Source organism: Oculina patagonica, chromosome 2 (genome assembly GCF_052425735.1).
Source record: "Oculina patagonica isolate OP01 chromosome 2, crgOcupat, whole genome shotgun sequence".
Lineage (NCBI taxonomy): Eukaryota > Metazoa > Cnidaria > Anthozoa > Scleractinia > Oculinidae > Oculina > Oculina patagonica.
In genome coordinates, this window is record NC_135759.1 from 5,211,909 (window position 1) to 5,235,694 (window position 23,786).

The 23,786-nt window shown below is 38.5% G+C and overlaps 3 protein-coding genes across 3 annotated transcripts; 1 reads left to right on the plus strand and 2 right to left on the minus strand.

Moving 5' to 3' along the window:
* Window positions 1–211: 211 nt before the first annotated feature.
* Window positions 212–12,182, minus strand: LOC144642817 (dehydrogenase/reductase SDR family member 7-like). Its single transcript, XM_078501905.1, has 7 exons — window positions 11,909–12,182; window positions 9,570–9,694; window positions 6,894–7,086; window positions 6,208–6,254; window positions 4,256–4,375; window positions 3,365–3,540; window positions 212–2,651 (listed from the first exon to the last, which is right to left on the minus strand). Exons 1-7 carry the CDS (start codon window positions 12,180–12,182, stop codon window positions 2,573–2,575), a joined length of 1,014 nt encoding a protein of 337 aa, XP_078358031.1. The 3' UTR covers window positions 212–2,572.
* Window positions 12,183–13,250: 1,068 nt separating this feature from the next.
* LOC144642819 (dehydrogenase/reductase SDR family member 7-like) lies at window positions 13,251–20,711 on the plus strand. The gene is made up of 7 exons (XM_078501906.1): window positions 13,251–13,557; window positions 14,959–15,083; window positions 16,493–16,685; window positions 16,918–16,964; window positions 17,391–17,510; window positions 18,125–18,300; window positions 20,058–20,711. Exons 1-7 carry the CDS (start codon window positions 13,284–13,286, stop codon window positions 20,116–20,118), a joined length of 996 nt encoding a protein of 331 aa, XP_078358032.1. The 5' UTR covers window positions 13,251–13,283; the 3' UTR covers window positions 20,119–20,711.
* LOC144642802 (alpha-(1,3)-fucosyltransferase B-like) lies at window positions 20,687–23,641 on the minus strand. The gene is made up of 2 exons (XM_078501885.1): window positions 22,892–23,641; window positions 20,687–22,046 (listed from the first exon to the last, which is right to left on the minus strand). The coding sequence occupies exon 2, from the start codon at window positions 22,017–22,019 to the stop codon at window positions 20,808–20,810; it is 1,212 nt and encodes a 403-aa protein (XP_078358011.1). The 5' UTR covers window positions 22,020–22,046; window positions 22,892–23,641; the 3' UTR covers window positions 20,687–20,807.
* Between the last annotated feature and the right edge of the window lie 145 nt (window positions 23,642–23,786).

Below are 23,786 nucleotides of genomic sequence, written 5' to 3' on the forward strand. Positions count from 1 at the left end.
TTTCACGAAGCGTTGCGTGACCTAAGTAACGGTTGCGAAGAAGACTGGGCAATTACCTCACTTGTATTATGTTGATAGTTGTATATTTGTTGTGCACGTACCGCACGGTAATTGAATAAGTTTGTTAAGGTGGTGGGGACTCAATGTGGAAGCTGTAAATGCAAATAGTAATTACCATGGTTGGCTCAGTGGCTAAATAAATTAAATTTGAAATATAAGCCAATCTTTCCTGTATTTCTTTTTCGCTCAGTCTTTGCATCGGGCCGATAATTGGGGTTGTCACGGAACACTTTGGCGACAAGGAGCTTTGCGTGACGGTCCTGGTAATGGTTGTTGGTTTTCTAACCTCAATCAGATTTCACAACGACACGAACAAATTTTCGACTGGCCAAGCAATAACAGAAACCAGCACTATGCCAATGCCAGTGCCGATGGTATAGCCGTTTTCACGTTCCTTTCCTACAGTTTTGCAATATGTGAAGTCGGCTTTTGTGAGCTCGAAAGAGCGGAGCCCAATAGCTAAGAAAACATGGTAAACCCATCCAGCTCAAAAACATAGCTGTCACGTTATTGTCCGTACGTTTGCTGTTGTTCCTGCACAGTCAAACATAAACAATATGAACGAAACATTTCTTAGCCCTGAAAATGGAATCATCGCGTAAATTCAAAGTTAAATAAAGGGCAAAATAAGTCACTGTGGAACTTCGCTTACAAAAACCGAAGGAGACGATAAAAGTAGTACTGAAATAAACCCCGCAGGTATGACAATATAAAGACGAGTAAATTGTGCCTCGTTCGCTTTGACTCGCTTTTCATTCAACTTTCACAGTGGAGATCGTGGAAAAAATTTTGCCTTGGGACTCGCCTTCCCCCTCCCTCTCCCCCAGTCTGTACGGCCGTACGTATACGCTGACGTAAGAAAGGAGGTCTGGGACCGAATAATTATGTCCTCATAACTTAACTTGACAGCGGGTTAAGTTTAGTTCAATGGATTCGTCACCAAAAAGAAAATTTAAAACTACACTACAATGGAGCTAACAACAATAGAGGACATAATGGACAAATATACAAAAAATCGTAATCAAAACGGGATGTGACGGGGGAAAGAAAGAGAACTAGCGTCCCAATTGCGATCTAACCCCCTGTGAGCTTATAACTTTTTTCAAGAATTTCACTGACTAGATGCATTCAGTTTGTAAAGGGGTCAGTACTATTATCGCAGGAAATGTAAACGCATTGTTCGAATCCGAAAAATTCTACGTCGCAGTTCACGTTCTCTAAAAAACGCAGAATTTGGAGATTTCGTGTTACTTTTTAGCACTAAACTGCAAAGGTGTGTTCCACGATTTACAAACGCACGTGGGGCTCATTCTCGGTGTAGGAACCTGTGAAACTCACTAGTTACGTAAAACAAAGAACCTCCAGACAATAAAGGACAGGAAAACAATAGCTCCAAAACTACGAAAAATTTCACAAGTCCTTACACCAAGGTACATCCATTTCACAATGCACCCACATCCCTTTCACACGGGAGTCCACCTGGTCAAACCGTTTCAAAAGACCAACGCCTTCTTTTTTCTTCTCAAATTAAAAATAATATAAACCAGATGCCCATGTATTATTAATAAATTATATTAGCCATTTACAAGGTATTCATTAGCTTTGAAAATAGGTTACAAGTTTATAAAATGTCACGTCATAATTTTCGTATAAAGCAGATATGCATTTATGCTTAGTGGAAAGTTGAGGACAAGAGAAGTTTTTACTTCTTGCATGTAACCATGGTATGATCTTTTATAACATAGAGCAGTTTTCAATTGAGTGTCGTGAAAACCAAAACCAAAGTTATTACTCTGGCCAATCACAAAGGACACAGACAATCCAGTAGACCAATCAAAACTCGAAGCAAATACATTTAGCTGGCACGAAGCGCGGGAAAACGTGCGCGAGCGAGTCACGATTGGTTTTGGTTTTACTCCTGATTGGCTGAGATTTTTAAGCCAATCACTAAGCGTAGTAATGCAAAACCAAAGCAAACGCAATTTACTTTCGACGCTCAAGTGAAAACCGCTCTAGCTACTGAGAATGGACAGAAGCAAGATTTTTGTTTGTCGATTGATAATCGGCTCGCTCACTTGAGAAGACAGTGGGCACATTTTTTAGCATATCATATTTTTAATTAATGATTTTAATCTAGGATGAAATAGTTAGTTTCTTATTTTTTGTGAGTGGGTTGGAGCATTTGTATATTTTTTTTATTGATATTTATATCTTAATTTACTTTTTAATATTTCAATAATTAACAATTATATTAGTTCCCCTTGATTTTATGTACTTAATTTTAATTACTGTCATGCGCTTTATACATGAGCCTCTGGCTCGGATAGGGAGGGCAACCTCATCCCGCGTTATGCCTCTAATAAATTGATTATTGATTGATTGATTTTGAAATTCTTAATACAACGTTTGAGGTTGTTATTGTTAATGACCATTGTACTGATTCAAGTCCTTTCTTTCGTCATAAAATTGCCTCAGTGAAGTCACACTTCACACTTCAGTTTTCCAAAGTCTGTCACTTGTTGGTTTCTGATGAAGGCTTTTTGTTCGCGTAAATACTCAACAAGCCTTTCACTACGAACTTCTTGGAATACCTAAAGATGGAAAAGAAAATCGACAGAGCAGTGTTGATAGAACTGCCACAATGTTGAAACCAAAGGTACAAGTGGCCTAGATCTGCAGTAGGAGCGTCCCCAGGGGAGGGTTCCAGGGGATCCCCCTTTCCAGTTTTGGGGTGACTGATTTCAAAAAGGCTGGGGACGCCCCTGTCTAGGTCCTAGCCACAATGACCTCAGCCAGAGAGAGGCACTGTGAGAGTTAAGTATCTTGCCCAAACACAACCATTGAGTTCAATGTATAGCATTTCTTTTAAGAGGCAATCAAATTTGCCGCTACATTTCGCGATGATGTGAAATTGCTCGATGAAGCGTTCAGGCATTTCGGAATTGTGTTGCAGGTTTATTCACGTTTAGGAAAGCCTCTTTTCTCTTCCGAGTTTCTATTTCTATTCTGGACTTAATCCTTCATACCAGTGATCAGATTTCCGGCAAATGATACCCTATTCTAGACCAAAACTCTCTGATTTCTATACCCTATCCCAGACTAATTAAACTGCTTGAAAACCATACCCTTCACAGCAGCACATACCTATATAGCTCATATATGGAAGTGCCCCTCCCCCCCTCCCCCCCCACCCCCGTGGCCGGGATACCTACAAAGTCACTCAAAAGTAACAGACCTAGAAAATGATCAGCTATAATTCTTGAAGTTTTACCAAAACAAATTTGTTATGTTAAGTGACACATACCATCTAAAGAGGGTCGGAAAGTACTGGTTTGTGTAAGTCATTAATAGGCTTGGGTTCTCTGAGATCCAAACTTCATCCAAGTTGTTTGCCATGCCAACTGCCATTAACTTTGCACAGCGCTTAGTTGACATCATTGGTATGTTAACTTTGGAGAAATTTGGTGAATCTTTAAACTCCTGCAAGAGCAACAACCTTGAGTGAATGGAAATTATTTCCATAATGCGACAAAAACTAAACTAGTCTATGAACAATAGCTGTTGGCGGTAGATGATGATGGTGGTGGTGGTGATGATGATGATGATAATGATGATGAATGACGACGACGGCGATGATGATGATGGCAGCAACGGCTGTTATTAGTAACAGAGACAAATTCCTCTTAACAACCACCTCTTCAACATAAACATGCCAATTAGTCTCTGCCTGCACAGCTCTTGAATCAAAGGCACACGCTTCCCTACTTGGCAGACACCTCTCTGGCAAAGGCAAAACACCTTGTTAAGAGAGACACTTCTCTAAGATGCATGTTGACACTTTTCTAAGGCACTGACACCACTTGAAGGCAGACACCCTTCTTTAGTTAGCTTAATTAAACACCTCTTAAAGACACATACATACTGAGTCACCCACTGTACTGCAAATGTCTGATTTAGATAGAGCTACAGAGATGCATGTTGAACTGTGAATCCACCCTGTAATGCAACTCTGAAACTACATAATACACTAATGCACAGGTATGGTATTTGTATAGGAAAACCTACATTTACCAGTGAAATCTGTTGTGCAAGCATTGGGTTAGTAAATTATTTATAAATATTTTTTTTATTAGCCATGAATCCCAATATTATTAAGTCCTACAGTTATCAATTTAAAGAAATATCATTTTCTTACAACATTGAGGTTCTCAGTAAAAGAATAAGCCATGATGTTTGACTGCACAGGTCCTGGAAGGACAGTCTGTACATGAATGTTGTGTTCAGCCAACTCCAGCCGTGCAGTATCAAAGTAACCCTGGTAAAGTAATAAAAAAATGATGATAATGAGCACTGTAAGTTATTCAAGGCAGAGTGTTATTTGCTATAAAGCTATAGGCAGAACTGAGGAAAGCATGGACGATTGAGGGGAAACAAAACTGTACTCATTTTCTAATATATGAAAGAAATATACAATCATGTAACTCTGGTTTCCAAATAAATTATTTCTTTAAAATCATTCTCGTTGACAATGCCCATCAAATTTCCCTGTCTTTTGTGGACTTTCTTTAAATCATAAAAAATTTGACGAAAAAAGAAAGTGGAAACAAATTCTACAAATTCACAAAAATTATATAAGTATCATGAAACTTTCATGTAAGGGACCGGTCATAAATTAGAAGGGGGGGGGGAGGGCTGGTGCAAACATGGGGAGGGCTACTGTATTCATGCAAGCACTAAAGGGAGGGTCAAACAATTTGGTGCATGTCATTAAGGGGGGGGGGGCATTATTATTTATGCAAAGTTGCTGGGGTCAAGGAATCAATCTAGAATTCTTTTGAAGTCAAAGTCATTCTTCTGCAAATATGATACAGAACACGTTCTTTATTTGATGACTGTAGAATATTAACATGGATTTTTAATAACACTTCTTGGTCCTATGTCTAGATTCTCTCCTGACTTGAACATTCAGTTCATTTTCAACATAGATTGTAAATAATTAATATATCTTTTTACGATTAATAACTGGTTTCTTGAAGTGATGTAAACTAGTTACTGGGGAGGGTGGGGAGGGTGGGTCATTATAAATCATGCAAACTGTTTTGGAGGGCCAACAGTTTTTCTGCACTGGAATGGGGAAGGTCTTCCCAAAACTGGTAGGCCAACTAAAATATGCACCAGCCCTCCCCCTCTTATTTATGACCAGTCCCTAATAATGTGGTGAGCTAGCTGTGTTCCCAGGGGGGTACTCCGTATTTCAAGTGACGGGGATGATCGAATGGGGGCAAAAATCAAGACCCTAAAAAATCCCTAGGGCTTCCAACAAAACCCAAAAAAATCCCTAGACCAAAAATCAACCCCCAAAAAAATCCCATGCTGAATTTCTGACCCATTAAATTTTTTAGAAAGGGAGAATGGGGAGAATGATCTGAAGATATAACACAAAGAAAAACATAAGAAATGAGTTTAGTGTTTGTTCTTTATTCACAGAACTATGTGGCCAAGGCACTACCACGAATCTTTAGATTGTTTTTAATACCCCAAAAAAATCCCTTTTTAAATCAAGCCACCCCAAAAAATACTTGTCAAATTTTTCTACCCAAAAAAATCCCGGAACCGAAAATTTCAAACCCAAAAAATCCTTTGATCATCCCCGTCACTTGAAATCCCTGAGTACCCCCTCCCCCCTGGGGCTGTGTTCATTTGCAGGCAGAAAAACATTAAAATTTAATGAAAGTTATATGCCTTGTGATTCAGCCATCGATCTTTACAACTCAAAAATTGTAATTCCCAATATTTTGTTTATATGTCAGCTGCAAAAATATAAATTCCCTCTGTTCTTCAGTGTTAAAATCTCAGAATTTTTCCGAGTTTGCTGTGCACAAACAATGAAAATATCAAATGACTGAATTTTCTGAAACCGTGCGGAACTCAACTTTTTTGTTGGTTTTTAATTAGCTGGGTTGTCATGGTAACATAACATGGTCTTACGCGACACACAAAAAGTATGAAATTTCAATGTAGTAGCTGCCAAAATTTGAGCTCGCCAGCTGCAATGGTTTGGGCGTGAGAGCAATATATATAGGATTACATACTCCAAAGATCAGAAAACTGTGTTCAGCCACCCTAATATTTTGATCCAGAACATACCTGTAGTGCATATTTACTGGCACAATATGTAGCCCGGAGAGGAAACCCTGTGAAGAATAAAATTAAATTGTTATGTTTTTTAATATTTATGTTGTACATAGCAGTTTAAAATGAATTTCAGGTCAAAATGATTTCAAACTAGTTTGCTTTGTATTTTGGTTAAACTGTAAATCCGGAACAAAGGAAAATACCCAGTGAACTAATCAAACTACAGTTTTAAGAGATTCATTTTAAACTTAACAATTTATTTAATGTTTACTACAGTAGAAGCCCGTCAAAAATGCCTCGATCATTTAGGGTAAGGTAAGGTAATCTTTATTTTTACACGGATAAATTATCAGCTTTTAAAAATACTACATATAATCCGAATTTACATTATTTTATTTAATACTTAAAAACACACCACAATAATTAATTGTTCTGTACATTAACTATTAACAATCTAGCAATTAATATCAATGAAGTAGTCAATCAGCAAGTCAGTCAGTTAGTAGTCTCCCTCGCAGCTGTTTTTTGTGTCGTCACGCAACGCTCCTCCAGGAGGAGCGTTTAGCATGACGACACTAAAAACAGCTGCGAGGGAGACTAGTCAGTTAGTAAACGTTCTCACAATTCAGTTTTATTTTAAAACAAGTCTCATAATTAATAATTAATGAATAGTACCACTAAATTAATGATCTGATTACCAAACTTTCCCAGGATGCTGCTCACCACCACAATCTGTCCTTCATGACGTTCAATCATATGAGGGAGAACTGCTTTGGTCAAGGAGATGGTACCCAACAAATTTAAATCTAAAAGAGCTCTGTCCACCTTCAATGGTGCTTTTTTCACCAAAGATACCTGTGACCTACCACCATTGTTCACCAAAATGTCAACCTAGAAAAAAATTAATAATTTCTTTATGGCTTGTTGTTGCTATTTATCAGTTTTCACAAGCTTCTTCATTTCAGTGATGATGGAATTCTCAGGGCACAAGAGAAAGCGTTCCTTTTCTCGTTTCGGAACTTACATGTAGTTAGTCTGGAATAATATTACACCGGCCTAACGAGACAAACCTAAAACAGTTTTTTGGAAAACAATTTGTAACTCAATGTTTAATTTACTTTTAGCTGAGGATGACTATGTGGAAAAGAATACAATCCTAAACTACTTATTAATAAAAATCTTTAGCTTAATTTATTTTTATTGCTATTTATTACTATTAATTGTTATTGACTATTATCATTCTTAACTAGTACAATTGAAGGCGTGAGCACAAGAGACGCACTTTGTGTTTTGGCCAAATTGAAAATTGTCACAAACAACTCCAAATTTCGCACGCAAGTTCGTTTACGTGTGCTCAACACTGCCCTGTATTTAATTTTGCTGGTCTTTCCTTCGTTTTCGAAAAATAACACATGCGAAAAGACAAGGTTTTTGCTTGCGCGGCGTCTTTTGACTTTTCTTTTACAAACGATAAACAAAGGAAACCTTTTGTTTCTCAAGACGATGAAGTCAGCTAAATTTTTAGGGTTACAGTCCTAGCCCTAACGCAAAAGGTAACCCCAAGGCCGTAGGGTCGGGGTTAGAGTTTCAGATTAGGGTTACAGACTTAGCCCTAACGCAAAAGCCTAGCCCTAACGCAAAAAAAAAAAAAAAAAAAAAAAAAAAAAAACAAAGTTTAACACTAACCCCAAGGGATTAGGGAGTTAAGCCGTTTCAAGTAAAGTTTAGGATCAGAGTCAGCCTCAACCTTTTATAGATCGCACTTTTAATGCAGTAAGCTTTCACGCCAGTTTGCTTGCAGCTAGCTTTTCTGCAGTCTGCTTGCGGTTAGCTAGTTTTTGTTGTTTCGGGCAAGACTATTTTACTCTGTTTAGTGTTACCGTTAGCTGTAATTTGCCGAGGTGAAAGTGAAATAAAGACTGATTGTTGATTGAATACGTTTGCTCGTGTTGTCACATTATACTAGTTTTGCTTTCAGTTGAGTGCCGCCGGCTTGCTCTCACTTCTATCTCCACTCCTTACATCATCACACATCTACAAAATCCCGCCAAAACAAGATAAACTTACGAGGTTTTCGTTTGCACGAATCGATAGATTGATTGATGAATATTTAATGAGACACAGAAAATATTTTGCGAAGGGAAGGTGCCCTGGGGAACACATAAATAATTTTTTAAAGTCTAAAACCAGGTCACTTCTCGGCAACTTTGTCGCGGCAGAACCCAAGCGGACCCTGTAAAACTCACGTTGACGAAGTTCCCGGCAAGAAACCTCTTGTTTTAGACTCTCTGTGCGGCCAGGCTCAAAACTACCTTGTTTGCAACGTTTTTTCCGAAGCGCTAAACAGCGCTGTTGTACAAAACAAAGGCAGAAACATCACTCAGTTCTTCGAGCGATGCTGTAAACTTACGGGTATTCAGACTTAATGATGTCCTTCAACCACCTGGCAGCCGCACTTATACGCTAAAACTAACCAAAGGCTTCAAATGATTTTCAGGAACAAACGGCCATTTTTTTTCTCTCTTTCCTCTCACGTGACACCTATCAGGTGACATCGCGTCACAATGTGTTATCCAGTCCTTTTCGTAAAGCGAATCCTCAAAATGGTGGCTAGGAACTAAAAAGCATGGCTCTGACACGTTCTTCAACCTCCCCGGACAGTTAAATAACGCTAGAAGGAAAGATTTACACGCGATGTGTCGAAAAACTCATGCTGCTGGCTGACTGTGGAGAACGTAAGCTTTGCAAAACGCCTAAGTTGTTCTTTGCATACGTAATTTCTAAAAAACGAAGCTAGGTTCAGCGAATTTGAATACAGATCAATGTTAAGCACACGTAAACGAACTTGCGTGCGAAATTTGGAGTTGTTTGTGACAATTTTTTAATTTGGCCAAAACACAAAGTGCGTTTCTTGTGCTTAAGCCTTCAATTATTCTGTTCTTTTCTTTAATGTAGATGACTTATTACCATTTTGTAATTTTTTTTCTTCTTCATTTTCTTCTTCACCTCCCACCTCAAATAGCTACAGCTGTAGGCTAATTGCGGGAGGTGAAAGACATTATAATTATTCATAGTATGATTGAGTGAAATAAAGTTTGTTGTTGTTGTTGTTGTTGTTGTTGTTGTGTTGACATGTTGGAATCAAAGCAAAGCAGCATTTAATTCTTCTGTATATTTATTTGGGTCACGTGTGCAAGAACCTAGTTAAATGCTCAGCCAATCAGCATGCGCCAACAATGCTATCCACTGTTTTAGATAGTAGTAGAGAGTTCTTTTCCTGTAACCTTTGAATGCCATGCTATAACTTAAGGATACTGGTGTTATATACTGGTAACTATTATTCAGTATTATAATTATTAATTGTTATTATTTACCTTTCCAAAATGCTTGAGGACATCTTGGGTCAGTTTTTCATGTGTGCCAAATTTCTGCAAGTCCAAAGGAAGAACAAGAATATCTTGATCTTTATTAAATGAGGAATCAAGACCAGTGGCAATGGCTGCATGGTAAATAAAAGTCAAAAGCAAAACAGTAATGGTATTTAAGAAAGGCATTGGAAATTTGCCAATACACTGTATTATATACCGGTAATTGCAATACATGGGGCCTATTAATGTGCTACAATTAATAATGGCAGAGAAAGCCCGGGGTGTCTTTTACATTTTTGAGGTCCTACGGGAGGCGTTAAATAGATATGAGGCGTTTATTAGAGAGAGGCGTTTATTTCACTTTAACTGTAACAACGTCAACAAAACAAAAAGGATTCATAGTTTGCTAGCGGAGTAAGATAAAAGACAGAGTAGATGAGTAGGAGGCTAATATAAGCTGCGCTAATGCAAAGCCTAGAGATGTCGTTCATAGCTCGATATCGATGTTTTCAGCGACATCGGGGTCAAATATATTGGTGTTGTTGGCCTCTGCCATGTCCGTGATTTTACTTTATGGAGCACTTCCTTGGTTTATTTTGAGGTGATTCTTGGAGGGGGCGTCTATTAGATACGGGGCGTTTAATAGAGGGGGGGGGGGGGGGGCGTCTAATCCAAACTTTACACTTCAGGAGAGGCGTTTATTAGATACAAGGTGATTATTTGAGAGTGGGCGTTTATTAGATCATTTATGGTAAGTTAATTGCAATGTAACTTTATTTATTAAGACTTATCATATGTGTATCGACTTGTGGGTGGTCTGGAGAGAGAGACTGTGAGAGTGAAGTGTCTTAATTGCCCAATAACAGAACATAATGAGCCCAGCCAGTACTTGAGCCATTTGATGCAGATAGCTCGATCCAAAGTCTAGCATGCTAACCTTAAGGACGTTTGCGCGAAAATTTTCTAGTCGATAGATTTTTTTAAAATTTTTACAGCAGTCAGATAATAAGTTACTTGTGTCGGAAATGCAAAAAAAAAGCGGGGGTCACCGACTTCGTTTCAGAGATAAAGCGTGTGGAAAACTACCTTGATTCTGAAAAATTGGCAAACGCAATTCAACATGGTTTACAGGTTTTATAGTTAAAAATATTGAAGATGAGAAAAAAGAGGCAAATGATCTTAGTCATATTTTGTAGAAGTGGGTCTGTTGCGTAAAAAATTCTAGTGTTGCCAACTTTTTGTAAGAGTCTTAACCCTGAAAGCGGTATTTGAACCCGTCGTTCAGTAAAACGAAAGCTCAAAAAGAGGCATTCGAACGTACGTGGGATAAAAAAAATCGAACTTTTAATCGATAGATTTTTTTCATTTTTACGCAAAACGTAGATAATCGTCAACAAAAGTGATCCGTTCAAAAAAATGTGGGGGACACCGACCATCTAAGAGAGTTAATTGCAAGCAAAGTTCACGCGACGAATACCAGCCCTATATGTGCTTAGAAAATTTCTTTAGCGCGCGTGCTCGTGCATGACGTGGCGTGGCGTTGCGACATGAATTACGTGCGCAGTAAGGGTGCGCATAAACAATTAGCACGAACGTCCTTAAGCCACTGCATCTCTTTGCAAATGAAATGGAAAAATGTATCCATTTAATGTGAAATATTGATGGCATTTATTAGAAAGTGATGGATGGATGGATGGATGGATGGATGGATGACCTTTAACAGATTTTTGAACAGCCAAAATTTACATTTAATATATAATGGTCCATTTTTATTAACAATTGCTATTTTAGAACACTAAAACGGTTTAGGGACCGGTCATAAGGTACAGGGGGGGGGGGGGTAGGCTATGAAAAATTGGGGGTGGGTCACTATTTTTCAACATGTACAAAAGGGTGGGTCAGGAAAAATAATGCACTTCATTAGGGGATGGGTCATGGTTAAATTATTCATTTAACGGCATCTATAACAGTGCAAAAATTCAGAATGCCTAAAACAGCGTTTCTGAGGTTCTAAAAATCTAAATTTTCCCGGGGGTGCATCCCCCAGACCCCCTAATTTCACAAGATGTATTTGTAGCATCATTAACTCAAAACCACCAACTATTATTATCCCTTTGGCTGCATGGCATTTGAAATAATGTAATACATATTTAAATTTATGCCACAAGTAAGCTTAACATGTGTGGGCTTGAAGCTCGCTCGCTCTGTTCAAAAGTATCTTCATATTATGATCCATTTCTATAGCTAAGTGTCCAATAATTTTTCGCCAGAAGGTATCAACGAGATTTGTTCAACTCCAAGGATCTTGAAGACACAAGTCTATTTGCACAAGTTCTTTAGCTTACTTGCACATTTTTCTTTGACTCTCTCTAATTCTGCCTTCCTTCTTGCAGACAATACTAATTTGCAGCCATATTTTGCCAGTTGATAAGCCAAATATTCACCGATACCGCTGGAAGCGCCAGTAATCCAGACCACTTTCCCGCGTAACGCAACGGCCGGATCTTGACCGATCTTCTCGTAAATCAGCAACGTAAAATCACCATCTTGGAATTTGTCAAGTAAGAAACATACAACAGGAACAAGAACTACGAGAATAAAAAAATTTCGCCCCACCATTGTCCGACCTCGTCCTAACGCAAGTCCCGGTTAAACACGTGACCCGTCCCAGCCTGTGACAAAAAGCGAAAATAGCGGTATTGCAATAGGACTCACGAACAAGGACGGGAAAACATTGGATTTTAAAATAGAAAGCGTTTAAACGCACAGAAGCTGTGTTTTTTATAACTTTAAACTTAAAAAATGCGAATGTTTATTTTTTGTTATACAAGAACTTTGAGTATATAGATGCTAGAAGGTGTTTGGTCGACAACTTGAATGTTGGATTTCATGCTAATGACCGTTTTTATGTAGAGACGATAAAGTCGTCTAGACGTCTTTAACGTCTAAGACGTTAAAGGCGTCTGGTATAAAAACGGGACGCATTTAGTAGACGGCTTTTCAGAAAAATAAAAAAAGACAAGGTTCTACACTCGGAGGACACTGGACACGAAGACGTATAAAAGCCATCAGACGTTAAAGGCGTCTGTCTTATTTACCGTTTTTATACTAGTTAACGACGTCCCGATTTTATACTAGACGGCTTTAACGTCTGAGACGTTAAAGCTGTCCGATAAGAGCGTCGTTCAGACGCTCTTACGAAAAGACGTTAAAGCCATCAGACGTTAAAGGCGTCTGTCTTATTTACCGTTTTTATACTAGACGTTAATGTCGTCTCGAGACAGCTTTAACGTCTCAGACGGCTTTAACGTCTCTAGCATAAAAAGGGCCAATCTATTTTCTAGCTAGACTAGGTGTGACCAACAAAAACAAACAAACAAAACAAAAAGAAATCGGTAGTGTCTATAGTTCAGTAAATGAAGAATCCTCTAAAGATGGTCAAAGATGCTGCTCAGAACTCGTCGAAAGAAAAGTGAAACATCTAATATATATATTTTTTGCATAACGAAAATTAAAATTATTATCCGCATATATAAAAACACACGTTTTGTTTGTCTAAACGTTCTCTTGTTAAACCCAAAGTTCCGCCCTTGCTCGCTGTTCCTCATCTCGCTCCCTTGTCCTTATCCCTGATTCCTATTCCAGATTTTAGGTCACGTGTTTAACCGGGACCGAAAAAAAGAATCACGGGCGCGTTCGTTTGATTCGAAAGGTCGGATCATGGTGGGGCGAAATTTCTTGATTGTTGCAGTTCTTTTTCCTCTTGTTTGTTATTTACTTGTCAAATTCCAAGACGGTGATTTTACATTGTTGATTTACGAGAAGATCGGTCAAGATCCGGCCGTCGCTTTACGCGGGAAAGTGGTCTGGATTACTGGCGCTTCCAGCGGTATCGGTGAATATTTTGCTTATCAACTGGCAAAATATGGCTGCAAATTAGTATTGTCTGCAAGAAGGAAGGCAGAATTAGAGAGAGTCAAGGACAAATGTGCAGGTTAGTTAAATTGCGATAAAAGAACTTGTACATATTATATAGGGTTAGCTGTGATAGCACTAGCTTGTACCTCGACTACGCTACCTCCAGAACATAAATTCTTGGAGCCTAGTGTACATGTCAAAATGTGAAGGATATTTCAAGGACCGCGGAGCATGTTTCTTATTTTTTCGGAAATGTTGGGGGCGCTATTAAAGCCTCCCCAGCCCCCCTGCTCCATGGTCCCCGTATTTGTAACCCGGCTATTCAGACCGGGCAAAATTACTGCAAAGTACTTAAAATCAATAAAACTGTGCTTAAAAACCATAACAAAGTAAAAATAATTGCATTAACGTTATTTTTCATTAATAGAAACACGAAAAAATTAATTACAAATTTGGGAAAACATGCCTGTCAAAATGCCATTGCCATGGTGACGTCAAGTTCCTGACACAACAACCTATCCAACTAAATTATTCCCAAATATATTTTAGTTAAACTTGCAAAGTTTGGCAGCGTTTGGTTGAATCTTGAAATAGTTCTAATTAAGTGTTCAAAGTCAGTGTGGGCACTTTCTTCCCCACCCCAGTCTGGATTAACGTTGATTCATATAAATGGATCGATATTGTTCACCTGTTTACACCCAACCCCACCCTCCTCTCCACCTCTCTACCACCTGGGATAAGCTGCATAAATTGTAAACCACAGTCTTGGAAAATTGCATTGATCACCATAAATCTGGAGTACCACTCCAACGCAAGTCCTCTGGGTAGTGGCAAGACAAAACTCTTGTTAATTCGATTTGTATTAAAAACAGAAAGGAAACTTGTCAGACTATGTTACCCCCCTCGGTCTCCATAAATAGATGGGATGGTAGTTCATAACGGGGAATCCTCCAGGTGATCCAGCTAGGGAATCCTACACATGAAAGTGCGCTGTCTGACATTTGCAGACTGCAGACTTGCAGACTTGCACTCCGGTTTACCTACTATTCACTCCGATTGATCTGGTTAGCCTGAATAGCACTTCAGATAGCCTTTTTACAGTTAGCTCTCAATATTGGTAATGGTAACATAATAAAGTCTCTTAGTCTGCAGTCTTAAAATGTAAGACACTGCCTGAAAGTGCACCTCCCCAGTTACAGTCAACTCTCTCGTAATGGACACCTCTGTAAGACGGACACCTCTTTAAGATGGACACCTGGTGTTGGTCCCATCCCTGCCGTTTTTCAGTCATTTTACTGTGAATAAACTCCCTATTATAAGATGGACACCTCTCTAAAATGGGCAGTTGCAGCCAGTCCCTACGGTGTCCATTTTAGAGGGAGTTACTGAACTGTACGTATCACAATTATCTTTGCTAATATCCAATATCCTTTTATACTTACCATTACTGATTTTGCTTCTGATTTTTATTTACCAGCAATTGCCACTGGTCTTGACTCCTCTTTTAATAAAGATCAAGATATTCTTGTCCTTCCTTTGGACTTGCAGAAATTTGACACACATGAAAAACTGACCCAAGATGTCCTCAAGCATTTTGGAAAGGTACGACATAATATTATTATAATAAGAATACCGGTAATGTAATGTACCAGTATCGAACATTCAAAGCAGTTACACTTTAAGGGTCTATGTCACACAATTTTGGGCAAATTTGGCACTGACCAACTGGTCATAGAATTTTATAACTTAAATATCACAATAACAGCTCAAAACAGTAACTGTAGAAGAACTCAAAAGAAACACAGAAAGGCCAAAAAGGGGCATGGATGGGCAAAATTCGAGGAGATTAAAACAAATTGCATTCGGGTAAACTTGAAAAACCTTAGCCCGACTTTTTTCAAGTTTACTATATTTCAATTTGTACGAAAGTGTCATTCACAATGCTCGGAAATCATACTTGTTTGTTATGTGGCCGTGTTTTTTCCAATAAAAGACTTTTGCTCTGCCAATTTGAACTTTAGAGCTCTTAATTAATGAAAATACAGTCGAACCCCTATTAATTAAGCAGCCACCCATTAAGCGGCCACCCCCTATTAAGCGGCCAGTTACTAAAGTCCCGATAATATTGTCAGTATAATACTGTAAATAAAACCCCTTTTAAGCGGCCACCTCTATTAAGCGGCCGCGGCCACCTTTCTGCCGTCCCGATGAGCGTTCTTCTATTGTTTTTACCTCTATTTAGCGGCCAATAAGAATGTAATATACGATATTTAAATAAATTTCCAATGAGCTCAGATCGTGACGGCCGATAAAATCATTCAAACACAGGTTTATTGTCGTCTTCATGTGATTTCGTTATTCCTTTTCACCTTATTTTGTATTGAAATAATGTAACCTTCTTAAAAGACCTTATGTTAATTTCTGACAAACCCCTATTAAGCGCCGACCTCTATTAAGCGGCCAGTTGCCATTTCCCCGAGGGTGGCCGCTTAATAGGGGTTCTACTGTAAATAGAATTACCTACAATACCATGACATTGCCCCTTTAATAAAAATTAAATGAGCAATTAAACAGTAGAATCCCGATTTCCCAAACCCTTGATTTTTCAAACCTCCTGATGACTCAAACCACTGATTCCCTTGAATGTAATGCTTTACTTTGTCAAAACTGCTCTCCCACCCTGATTTCTCAAACTGCAGATTTCTTGAACCAATTTCATTTCCCTTGAAGGGATTAGAAATCATGTTTCCACATACAGGGCTGCAAATAACAGTTGGTCATCAGACATTGACCGACTAAAATTTGCTCATGTCCGACAAAATCCCAAGTGTGGTTGGACATGATCTCCGGACAATTTTTTGATTATAAATCACTTTACGGTAAGGATGAATAATAATATGTCCGACCAAAATTTTGTTTTGTCCGACCAAGATGGTGTTTAGTAGGACACATGTCCTTTCAAGTGAAAAAAATTATTTGCAGCCCTGACATAGTTTTCTTTTTGCTTACAGGTTGATATTTTGGTGAACAATGGAGGTAGGTCACAGAGAACTTTGATGAAAAAGACGCCATTAGAGGTCGACAGAGCTCTTTTAGATTTAAATTTGGTTGGTACCATCTCCTTGACCAAAGCAGTTCTCCCACATATGATTGAACGTCATGAGGGACAGATTGTGGTGGTGAGCAGTCTACTGGGAAAGCTTGGTAATATTCATGAACTTGATTATTAATTAACATGAACCTACCAGTAATTGTGAATTAAGCAATATAGGAAAATTTGGATTACGTAAAATAATAATCTGTGTGTTTCGTAGAACTGAACAAATTTTGATGACACTAGACTGGACAAGTATTTTGTGAGAGAATTTGTGGTTTTGATAATGATAGTGATATTGTGATAATGATAACGATGTCATGAACAATTTATTCTCCGCAGGGTTTCCTCTTCGGGCCACGTATTGTGCCAGTAAACATGCACTACAGGTACGTTCTGGATCAAAATGATATTGATAAACAAGCACAGTGCTGTTGTGCAAAATAAATATTGTACTGTATTTTTTGTGATTTTCTTGCAATTTAAACACCTGAGAAATACATTTTATTGAGTTGTCAAGATGGCTGAATCACCAAACAATATAACTTTTATAGACTTTTATTGTTTCGTTTTTTCTTTTTAAATAAACACAGTTTACCAAGTTAATTATTAAATTACATAAATTTTGAAAAAAATAGTTTTTGTGAATTTGTAGAATTTGTTTCCGCTTTCAGCTCTTTTTTCGTAACATCAATTTTTCATGATATAAAGGAGAGGTCACAAAAGTTTTGATCTTAGGGATCACAAATGCTTGAGCCATGCCCAGATTGGTCTCCAACTCACAGTGCTCATTATCATTATCATTACTTTAACAGGGCTACTTTGATACTGCAAGGATGGAGTTGGCTGAACACAACATTCATGTACAAACTGTCCTTCCAGGACCTGTAAAGTCAAACATCACTCTTTATTCTTTCACTGAGAACATCAATGTTGTAAGAAAATGACTGTTCTTTTATTGGTTATTCTTTAATTGTATGGCTTGTAAGGTTAATAAGTGTGCGCATTAGAGAGTTGTCAACTGCACCTTAGAGTAGTGTTTGCTTAAGAAACTGAGGTGTTTGCTTTAGCTAGAGAGGTGGTGTCTGCCTTCATGGGGGTGTGTGTCAACTGAAAGAGGTTTCTGTATTAGAGAAGTGTCCACATGCATCTGGAAAGGTTCTGCCTTATAGAGGTACCTCTACAGAGCTGTCTGCCTTGGGGATGTGCCTGTCTTAGATCTTAGAGAAGTGTCTTCCTTAGATTCATAAGTGTGTGCCTTCAAGAGGTTTGTGGCTTTGAGAAGAATCAGACTGCCTAAGAAAGCCGTTACTGCATGTTAGAGCAATGGCCACCTTAGAAAGGACTGTCTGCCTTAGACAGTGTCTTCCTAATTAGACAGTTGTCTACTCGTTGTCATGATCATCATCATCATCATTACCATCATCATTTCCTTGCATGCCATAAGGCACATAAGTGTTGTTCAGTATTGTATTATTATATAGACTTTTTTAGTTTTTGTCACATCTTGGCAGGAATTTCCATTAACTCAAGGCTTTTGCCCTTGTAGGAGTTTAAAGATTCACCAAATTTCTCTTCATCTAACATACCAGTGATGTCGACTGAGCGCTGTGCAAAGTTAATGGCAATTGGTATGGCAAACAAGTTGGATGAACTTTGGATCGCGGAGAACCCAGCCTTAATAATGACTTACACATACCAGTACTTTCCGAACTTCTATAGATGGTACGTGTCACTTGGCGTAACGAAATTGTTTTCTGTGATACTAAAAGAATATACTAGATCATTTCTCTAGGTCTGTTGCTATACATTTTCAAGAGTGACTCTGTAGATACTATAATATCAGTGAGTCACTGACTAAAGGCCTGGCAAAACGAGGAAACATGTTTCCAGAAACATTTGTAGCATGTGCATGTTTCCCAAATGTTTCCCAGTTTTGCCAAACGGGAAGCATTGCTTCCAGCATCAATTTTTGTCTCCACGAAGCAAAATTTGCCTCTGCTACACCGCAGAAACATTCCGTGTTCTGCGCTGCATGAAACCATGGCACAACGAGGAAACAATTATGGAAACATGGTTTGGAAGCGGAAGCACAAGTTTCGTGTCGACAACTGATTGGCAAAGATGCCGCAAAATTTTCTCACCTCTTTTGAAGAAAACGTCCGCGAGTCAGTCTCAGTACTCAAGAACTCTAACTTGTATAACCTTTTTTTACATTTTCAAATCTTTTACAACTGATCTCAGTTTGCATTTACTTCAATCTATGACAAATCTCGGTTGTGACTGAGTCTTTTAGTCTCTGATTCTTCTAAGATAAGTGATGATTGTGACCAAGTCTTTCAGTCTGTTGTGATTTGTGTCTGACAAATTGCGGTTTATAAGTCTTTCAATCCAGCGAACTTATCTTAAATCAACCAGTTTTACGGGGAAAAGACTCTTAGACTTCTACATACTATTCTCCTTCCAGACGTTTTGAAATCAAAGAAGCACAAATCAACTCGAGGTCTTTCTTGAAATCTATCGATTTGCTCATTGTATCCTTGGCTGTAATCTGTAGTAAACTGGTTCTTCACAGTTCACACACCCTTGTCGCTTGACTTATCATCATCACCCAATCAGAATACGAGGTTCAACAATCTTACGTCATTATTAACCAATCGTCAAACAAAGATTTTATCGCACCTCCCAATACTCCGTGCGCGCCCAGTCCCAAGACTATTAGCGCGCCCACTTTGATCAAAATAGAGATTTTTTCTGTATACGAAGGAAAAACTTAAGCCCTATACCTTTATACGTGGGGACTATAAGGACACCTCGGGTTTCGGCCTCTGGGCCTTTGGGCCGAAACCCTGCAGGGGGCAATGAATTTGATTTACAAGAATTTTAACTTGCGAGTAAAAATCATTTTTAATAGAACGGTGCCGCCTTAGGCGTTATTTATTTTCATCAGAGTCAAAAGGCAATTCCAAATAATGTATTGAGAATAGGGGGAGAGTGACAGTGTGAGAGCTTTAACGTCTTGCGTTTTGTTCTTGGACAAGGCACTTAAAGGGAGTTTAGTCTATTTTATTGAGTTTTGCCAAATACTCGCTATGAAACTTAATGTTTGCGAAGAAATTACCTCTATGGGTCTAAATGACAAAACCGTATATGTCTCCCGCGCTTTAAAATTAAAAATTACAAACGAACGAGATTAACTTTGAAAACTGTTCAGCGCAACAGTATTTCAAAAATCCATATCGCAATCCGTTTTAATCTACTTAAATTTTTGTCCGTCGCTTCCCTCCTTTTTTATTTGCTGTGTTGTTAAAATGTTCCTTCACTGTTTTACGTAATTATTCAGTTTTATATTGGTGGCATTTTTATGTCTAAATTTGGCGAAAATCTGTGACACAGTTCCATTAACTCTTACACTGCTTCTCTGGGGATCTAGGCTTGATTTAAACTTTGCAGCAGTTTGTAATACCTTTTTTTATCTCTAGGTGTACCAAGAAGTTCTTAATGCAAAGAATGACGAGTATTAACGCAAGAAAGAAGTCTTGAAAGAAGCCAAAATGAAGTTGTTAATCTTGCGAATTAACTTGAATCAGTGTATTGGGAATAACAACGGCAAACTTTCGGTTAAGAATTTCAATGAATGTTATAAAAGATCGAGTGATGTTACGTATGTATGTATACGCCGGAAGGTAAAACTTCTATTGAGCTCTCCCATATTCACAGCTTAATCCAATTAAGTGCGCATACAAACATTTAGATTATGACATCTTTTTACACGTGTAACCTATTTTTAAAGCTAGGCTAGTGAATACCTTGTAAAAGGTTATTATTATACATGGGTATTGGGTTTATTATTTTGAAATTTGAGAATAAAGGCCATAGGACTTTTAAAATGGTTTTCCCCACGGAAGTGGGTTGGGGGGTGGGGTGGGGTTGACGGAAAACTTAATTAAATCCTTAAAGGAAACCTGCTCTGGGCATGGCTCAAGCTTTACGTGACCCGTAAAATGTACCATTCTAAAACCGATGAAAGCATCGAATGCTTAAATAACTATGTTAGGCGACTAGGTGTCAATGTAGAAGTTTCATACGAAAACGGGAATGCCGTGGTTGACAATAAAATTGAATTTGACATATCAGCCATTGTCATGTGATTGAATTTTGTCCCTTACGCGTAAGGGACAAAACGCGTAACATAGATATATTTCTAGTGTTTGACCGTTAAAGATAGTTTGTTACAAAATTGTGTAAAACAGCATTAGCCAGCCCCAAATCTCGACCCCTCTTTTCACACGGAAGCTATGAGATCCTGATGTTATTCCCCAGTCTTTAAACGTCCTTGCAGTACAGTTGTCAATTTGAAGACCTTCGTCGTGCACTCGCCCTTCGGAAAGTGCAACACACATTTGGCAATACAAGGGATACTTTGGCTTCCAGTGATTTCCAATTACAGTTCCAGTAATATTACCGATTCCTTTCCACTTCCACTCCAAGTATTTATTATATTCAGTCTCGTTATTGCTTACATTTTTCAGATGTTCAGCCAGAAGTTTTGGGCTTTTAAAATTGCGTACTTTTATGACGGAATGTCGCAGATTACCGGGTAGAAACTCGTCAAGTTTGTCCGTGCCCATCACCACGGGAACAGAGCCGGCATCCAAAGCGTGGCTCAGTTGATCATCGACAAAGTAATCACAGTCCTGGTTAAAGAATACAAGAGTAAACTTGTACTTTCTAGACAGTTCTGTTTTGAGCTGCTTAAAGTCTTTGCCGTTTGCTAAACCATACCTTCCAACCAGAGCATTTTTGTTCTTAAGACAGTCTCCATATGAATCGACTTGCGCATACTGCATCAATTGTTTTAAGTATTCAGTTCGCACGTCTTCACAATGCGAGAATACCGCCATAATGAACCCGGTTTTTGCCTTAAATGGAGCTGGCGCAGTTAATGCAGGCATGGTATAAGTGGGATCAGGAAAGTCAGAATCCAAGCGATAACTGCTTAGCAACTTAAATCTGGACATAAAGGAAGGATTTCTTAACACAGGCGTGTAGACTGGATTTTCTTGTGTGTAAAGAATCCAAGGGACATATTCGCTAGGCGGTGTCATATGTGAATCTCTGGCGTGAACGATGAAGCCATTCGCCTCGCTTGCTCGTGAACGGTCGCTCGTGACTTCACAGGGCACGGGGCATTCTCCTGGCTTCCACTCAAGCTGTAGTTTTAGATGTTGTCCAAAATAGGTTGACCAGTAAACGATAAGCCAAGGTTTGGTGTAGTTATCTGATTCCTCTATATTTCTTTTCTGTGAGTTGGTCATACCAAATTTTTCAGCTGAAGCATTTTCGTCTTTAGAAAAGAATGTTGATTCAAGTTGCCATAAACACACGCTCAATAATGTTAGACCAAGAAGAAATTGGAAAATATGCTTGTATATTGGATACATCCAGCAAGTTGTTCTCTATAGAAGTACCTGTTGATAAATCGTCTTTATTTAAGTTACGTACGAAAGGCCAAGTAAAAGAAAAACAAATGTTTCTCATCCCCACCCGCTTCATTTTTTGGGACCGCCTCTCTTTTTCATTATTTGTTATTGGAAAAGTTAAAACGAACAAAAAACCAACAGGCGTTACTCCTCAATTAAGTTCAAAGAAAATTCTGTAAGACATGGCTTTTGACTGCGTTTTAATACAAACACAGGCCAAAATTTTAAAGCCTCAGCAAGCTAGGTCCGTACTGGATAGCTATAGGTCAATTACCCTGCAGGATTTATTTTGCAAGTTCGCTTCTGGAAAATTTGACGATGAAGGAAATAACAAATAACAAAATAAAAAGCGCCCGCCCGCTCTCTTTTTTATAGAAATCCGGACGAGAAACATTTTTTTTTTACTTGGCACTTTATACGGAGTGATCAAGTCTTAATTTCGTCCTGTCATACCAGTTCTAGTGAGGAGAATAAAGATTATCAGCTAAGAGGCATTGTTTTGATTACCACCAAATTCTTAGAACTAAAAAAAAAACATTACAGTCGAGTCTCTTTTGACCGTGATGTCAAGGTGAGTAGCAAATCCAGCTATAGCGTGAATGTGTTTAGTTAGGTGTTATACGTTTGTGTTAGAATTTCGAGATCAAGTTCCCAAGACAGACATTTGTGGTCCGATTTTTAAGAAAACTGTCATCATCATCATCATCATCATCATTCAGATATTATCATTTTCTGGGTAAGAACCTCCGTTTATGACAATATATTTTAGGCATTTAAAAACATAACTTTTAAACTATGTATAGGGTAAACATGAAATATAAGGTTGCCCTTACCTAGAAATGAAAGCCAGCCAATCGCAGGCTAACTGGAGTGCTAATCAGACCAACTGGTGTGCAAATTAGGATAACCAGAATGCTTGAACGTAAGCTGTCCTGAATAGGGACCTTAAGATCGGAGTATGAGTACGAGATCGACTACGAGTACGACTTGTCAATTTTAATCCAGTTAGGTTCCCAGAGCCCGCACTCCTCCCTGTTGCTGACCAGTTAAAAAGAAGACTATCGGTACGAAATTTATTTCAAATGTGATGATCAAAAGCGTAAGCACAGGTCAGTTTGAAAAGTCGCGTACTCGTTCTCAATCTCAATCTGGTACTCGTACTCCGATCTGAAGGTCGCTAATACAAGTCTGTACCGTATACAAGACACGTCCTTCAGGAAAACAATAATATGAATGAATTCTTTTGATCTCAGTCTAAATTCTGCTCGTCAGGCCGGTAGCTGCAAATTCTGGTTGATGGTGCAGTTATATAAACCTGTCAATCGCTGGCAGCAAGCACACAGGATAGTTCGCTGTTCACTGAGTGGTCTGAGTGGCATTCGAAACCGAGATTATGAGGATGGCTGTTATAAAATGATTCGTGTCCGGCAGATTATGTGGCTAAGAAAGTTTAAATGCAGTTATTTTCTCGAATCAAATAGCATTAACCAATATGCAAATTAGTGTTATGTTTTTAAAAGGAGAGCATGTGGCAACGACCTGTTATTTTCTTGCAACGGAATAAAGAAAATATTCTGCCATGTAAAAGGTTAATCCTTTTTTTACCGTATTTGCTGTTTTTAGGCTTGGCTTTCTGGACCCAGCTTTGACTTAAACTTATTATTAGAGTTTGCTTTCATCTTTTTGACAGCCTTTTTTTTCGAATTCAGTTAATGAAATTAAAAATAA

Excerpts from the sequence above, each read along its gene's own strand:
- LOC144642817 (XM_078501905.1), bottom strand. The coding sequence starts at position 12,182 with ATGGTGGGGCGAAATTTTTTTATTCTCGTAGTTCTTGTTCCTGTTGTA. Across the intron at positions 6,255-6,893 it reads CAGCATCCTGGGAAAGTTTG|GGTTTCCTCTCCGGGCTACA; the intron begins GTAATCAGATCA and ends TATTCTTCACAG. Across the intron at positions 3,541-4,255 it reads TTACTGAGAACCTCAATGTT|GAGTTTAAAGATTCACCAAA; the intron begins GTAAGAAAATGA and ends TTGCTCTTGCAG.
- LOC144642819 (XM_078501906.1), top strand. The coding sequence starts at position 13,284 with ATGGTGGGGCGAAATTTCTTGATTGTTGCAGTTCTTTTTCCTCTTGTT. Across the intron at positions 17,511-18,124 it reads TCACTGAGAACATCAATGTT|GAGTTTAAAGATTCACCAAA; the intron begins GTAAGAAAATGA and ends TTGCCCTTGTAG. Across the intron at positions 18,301-20,057 it reads TTTCCGAACTTCTATAGATG|GTGTACCAAGAAGTTCTTAA; the intron begins GTACGTGTCACT and ends TTTTATCTCTAG.
- LOC144642802 (XM_078501885.1), bottom strand. The coding sequence starts at position 22,019 with ATGTATCCAATATACAAGCATATTTTCCAATTTCTTCTTGGTCTAACA.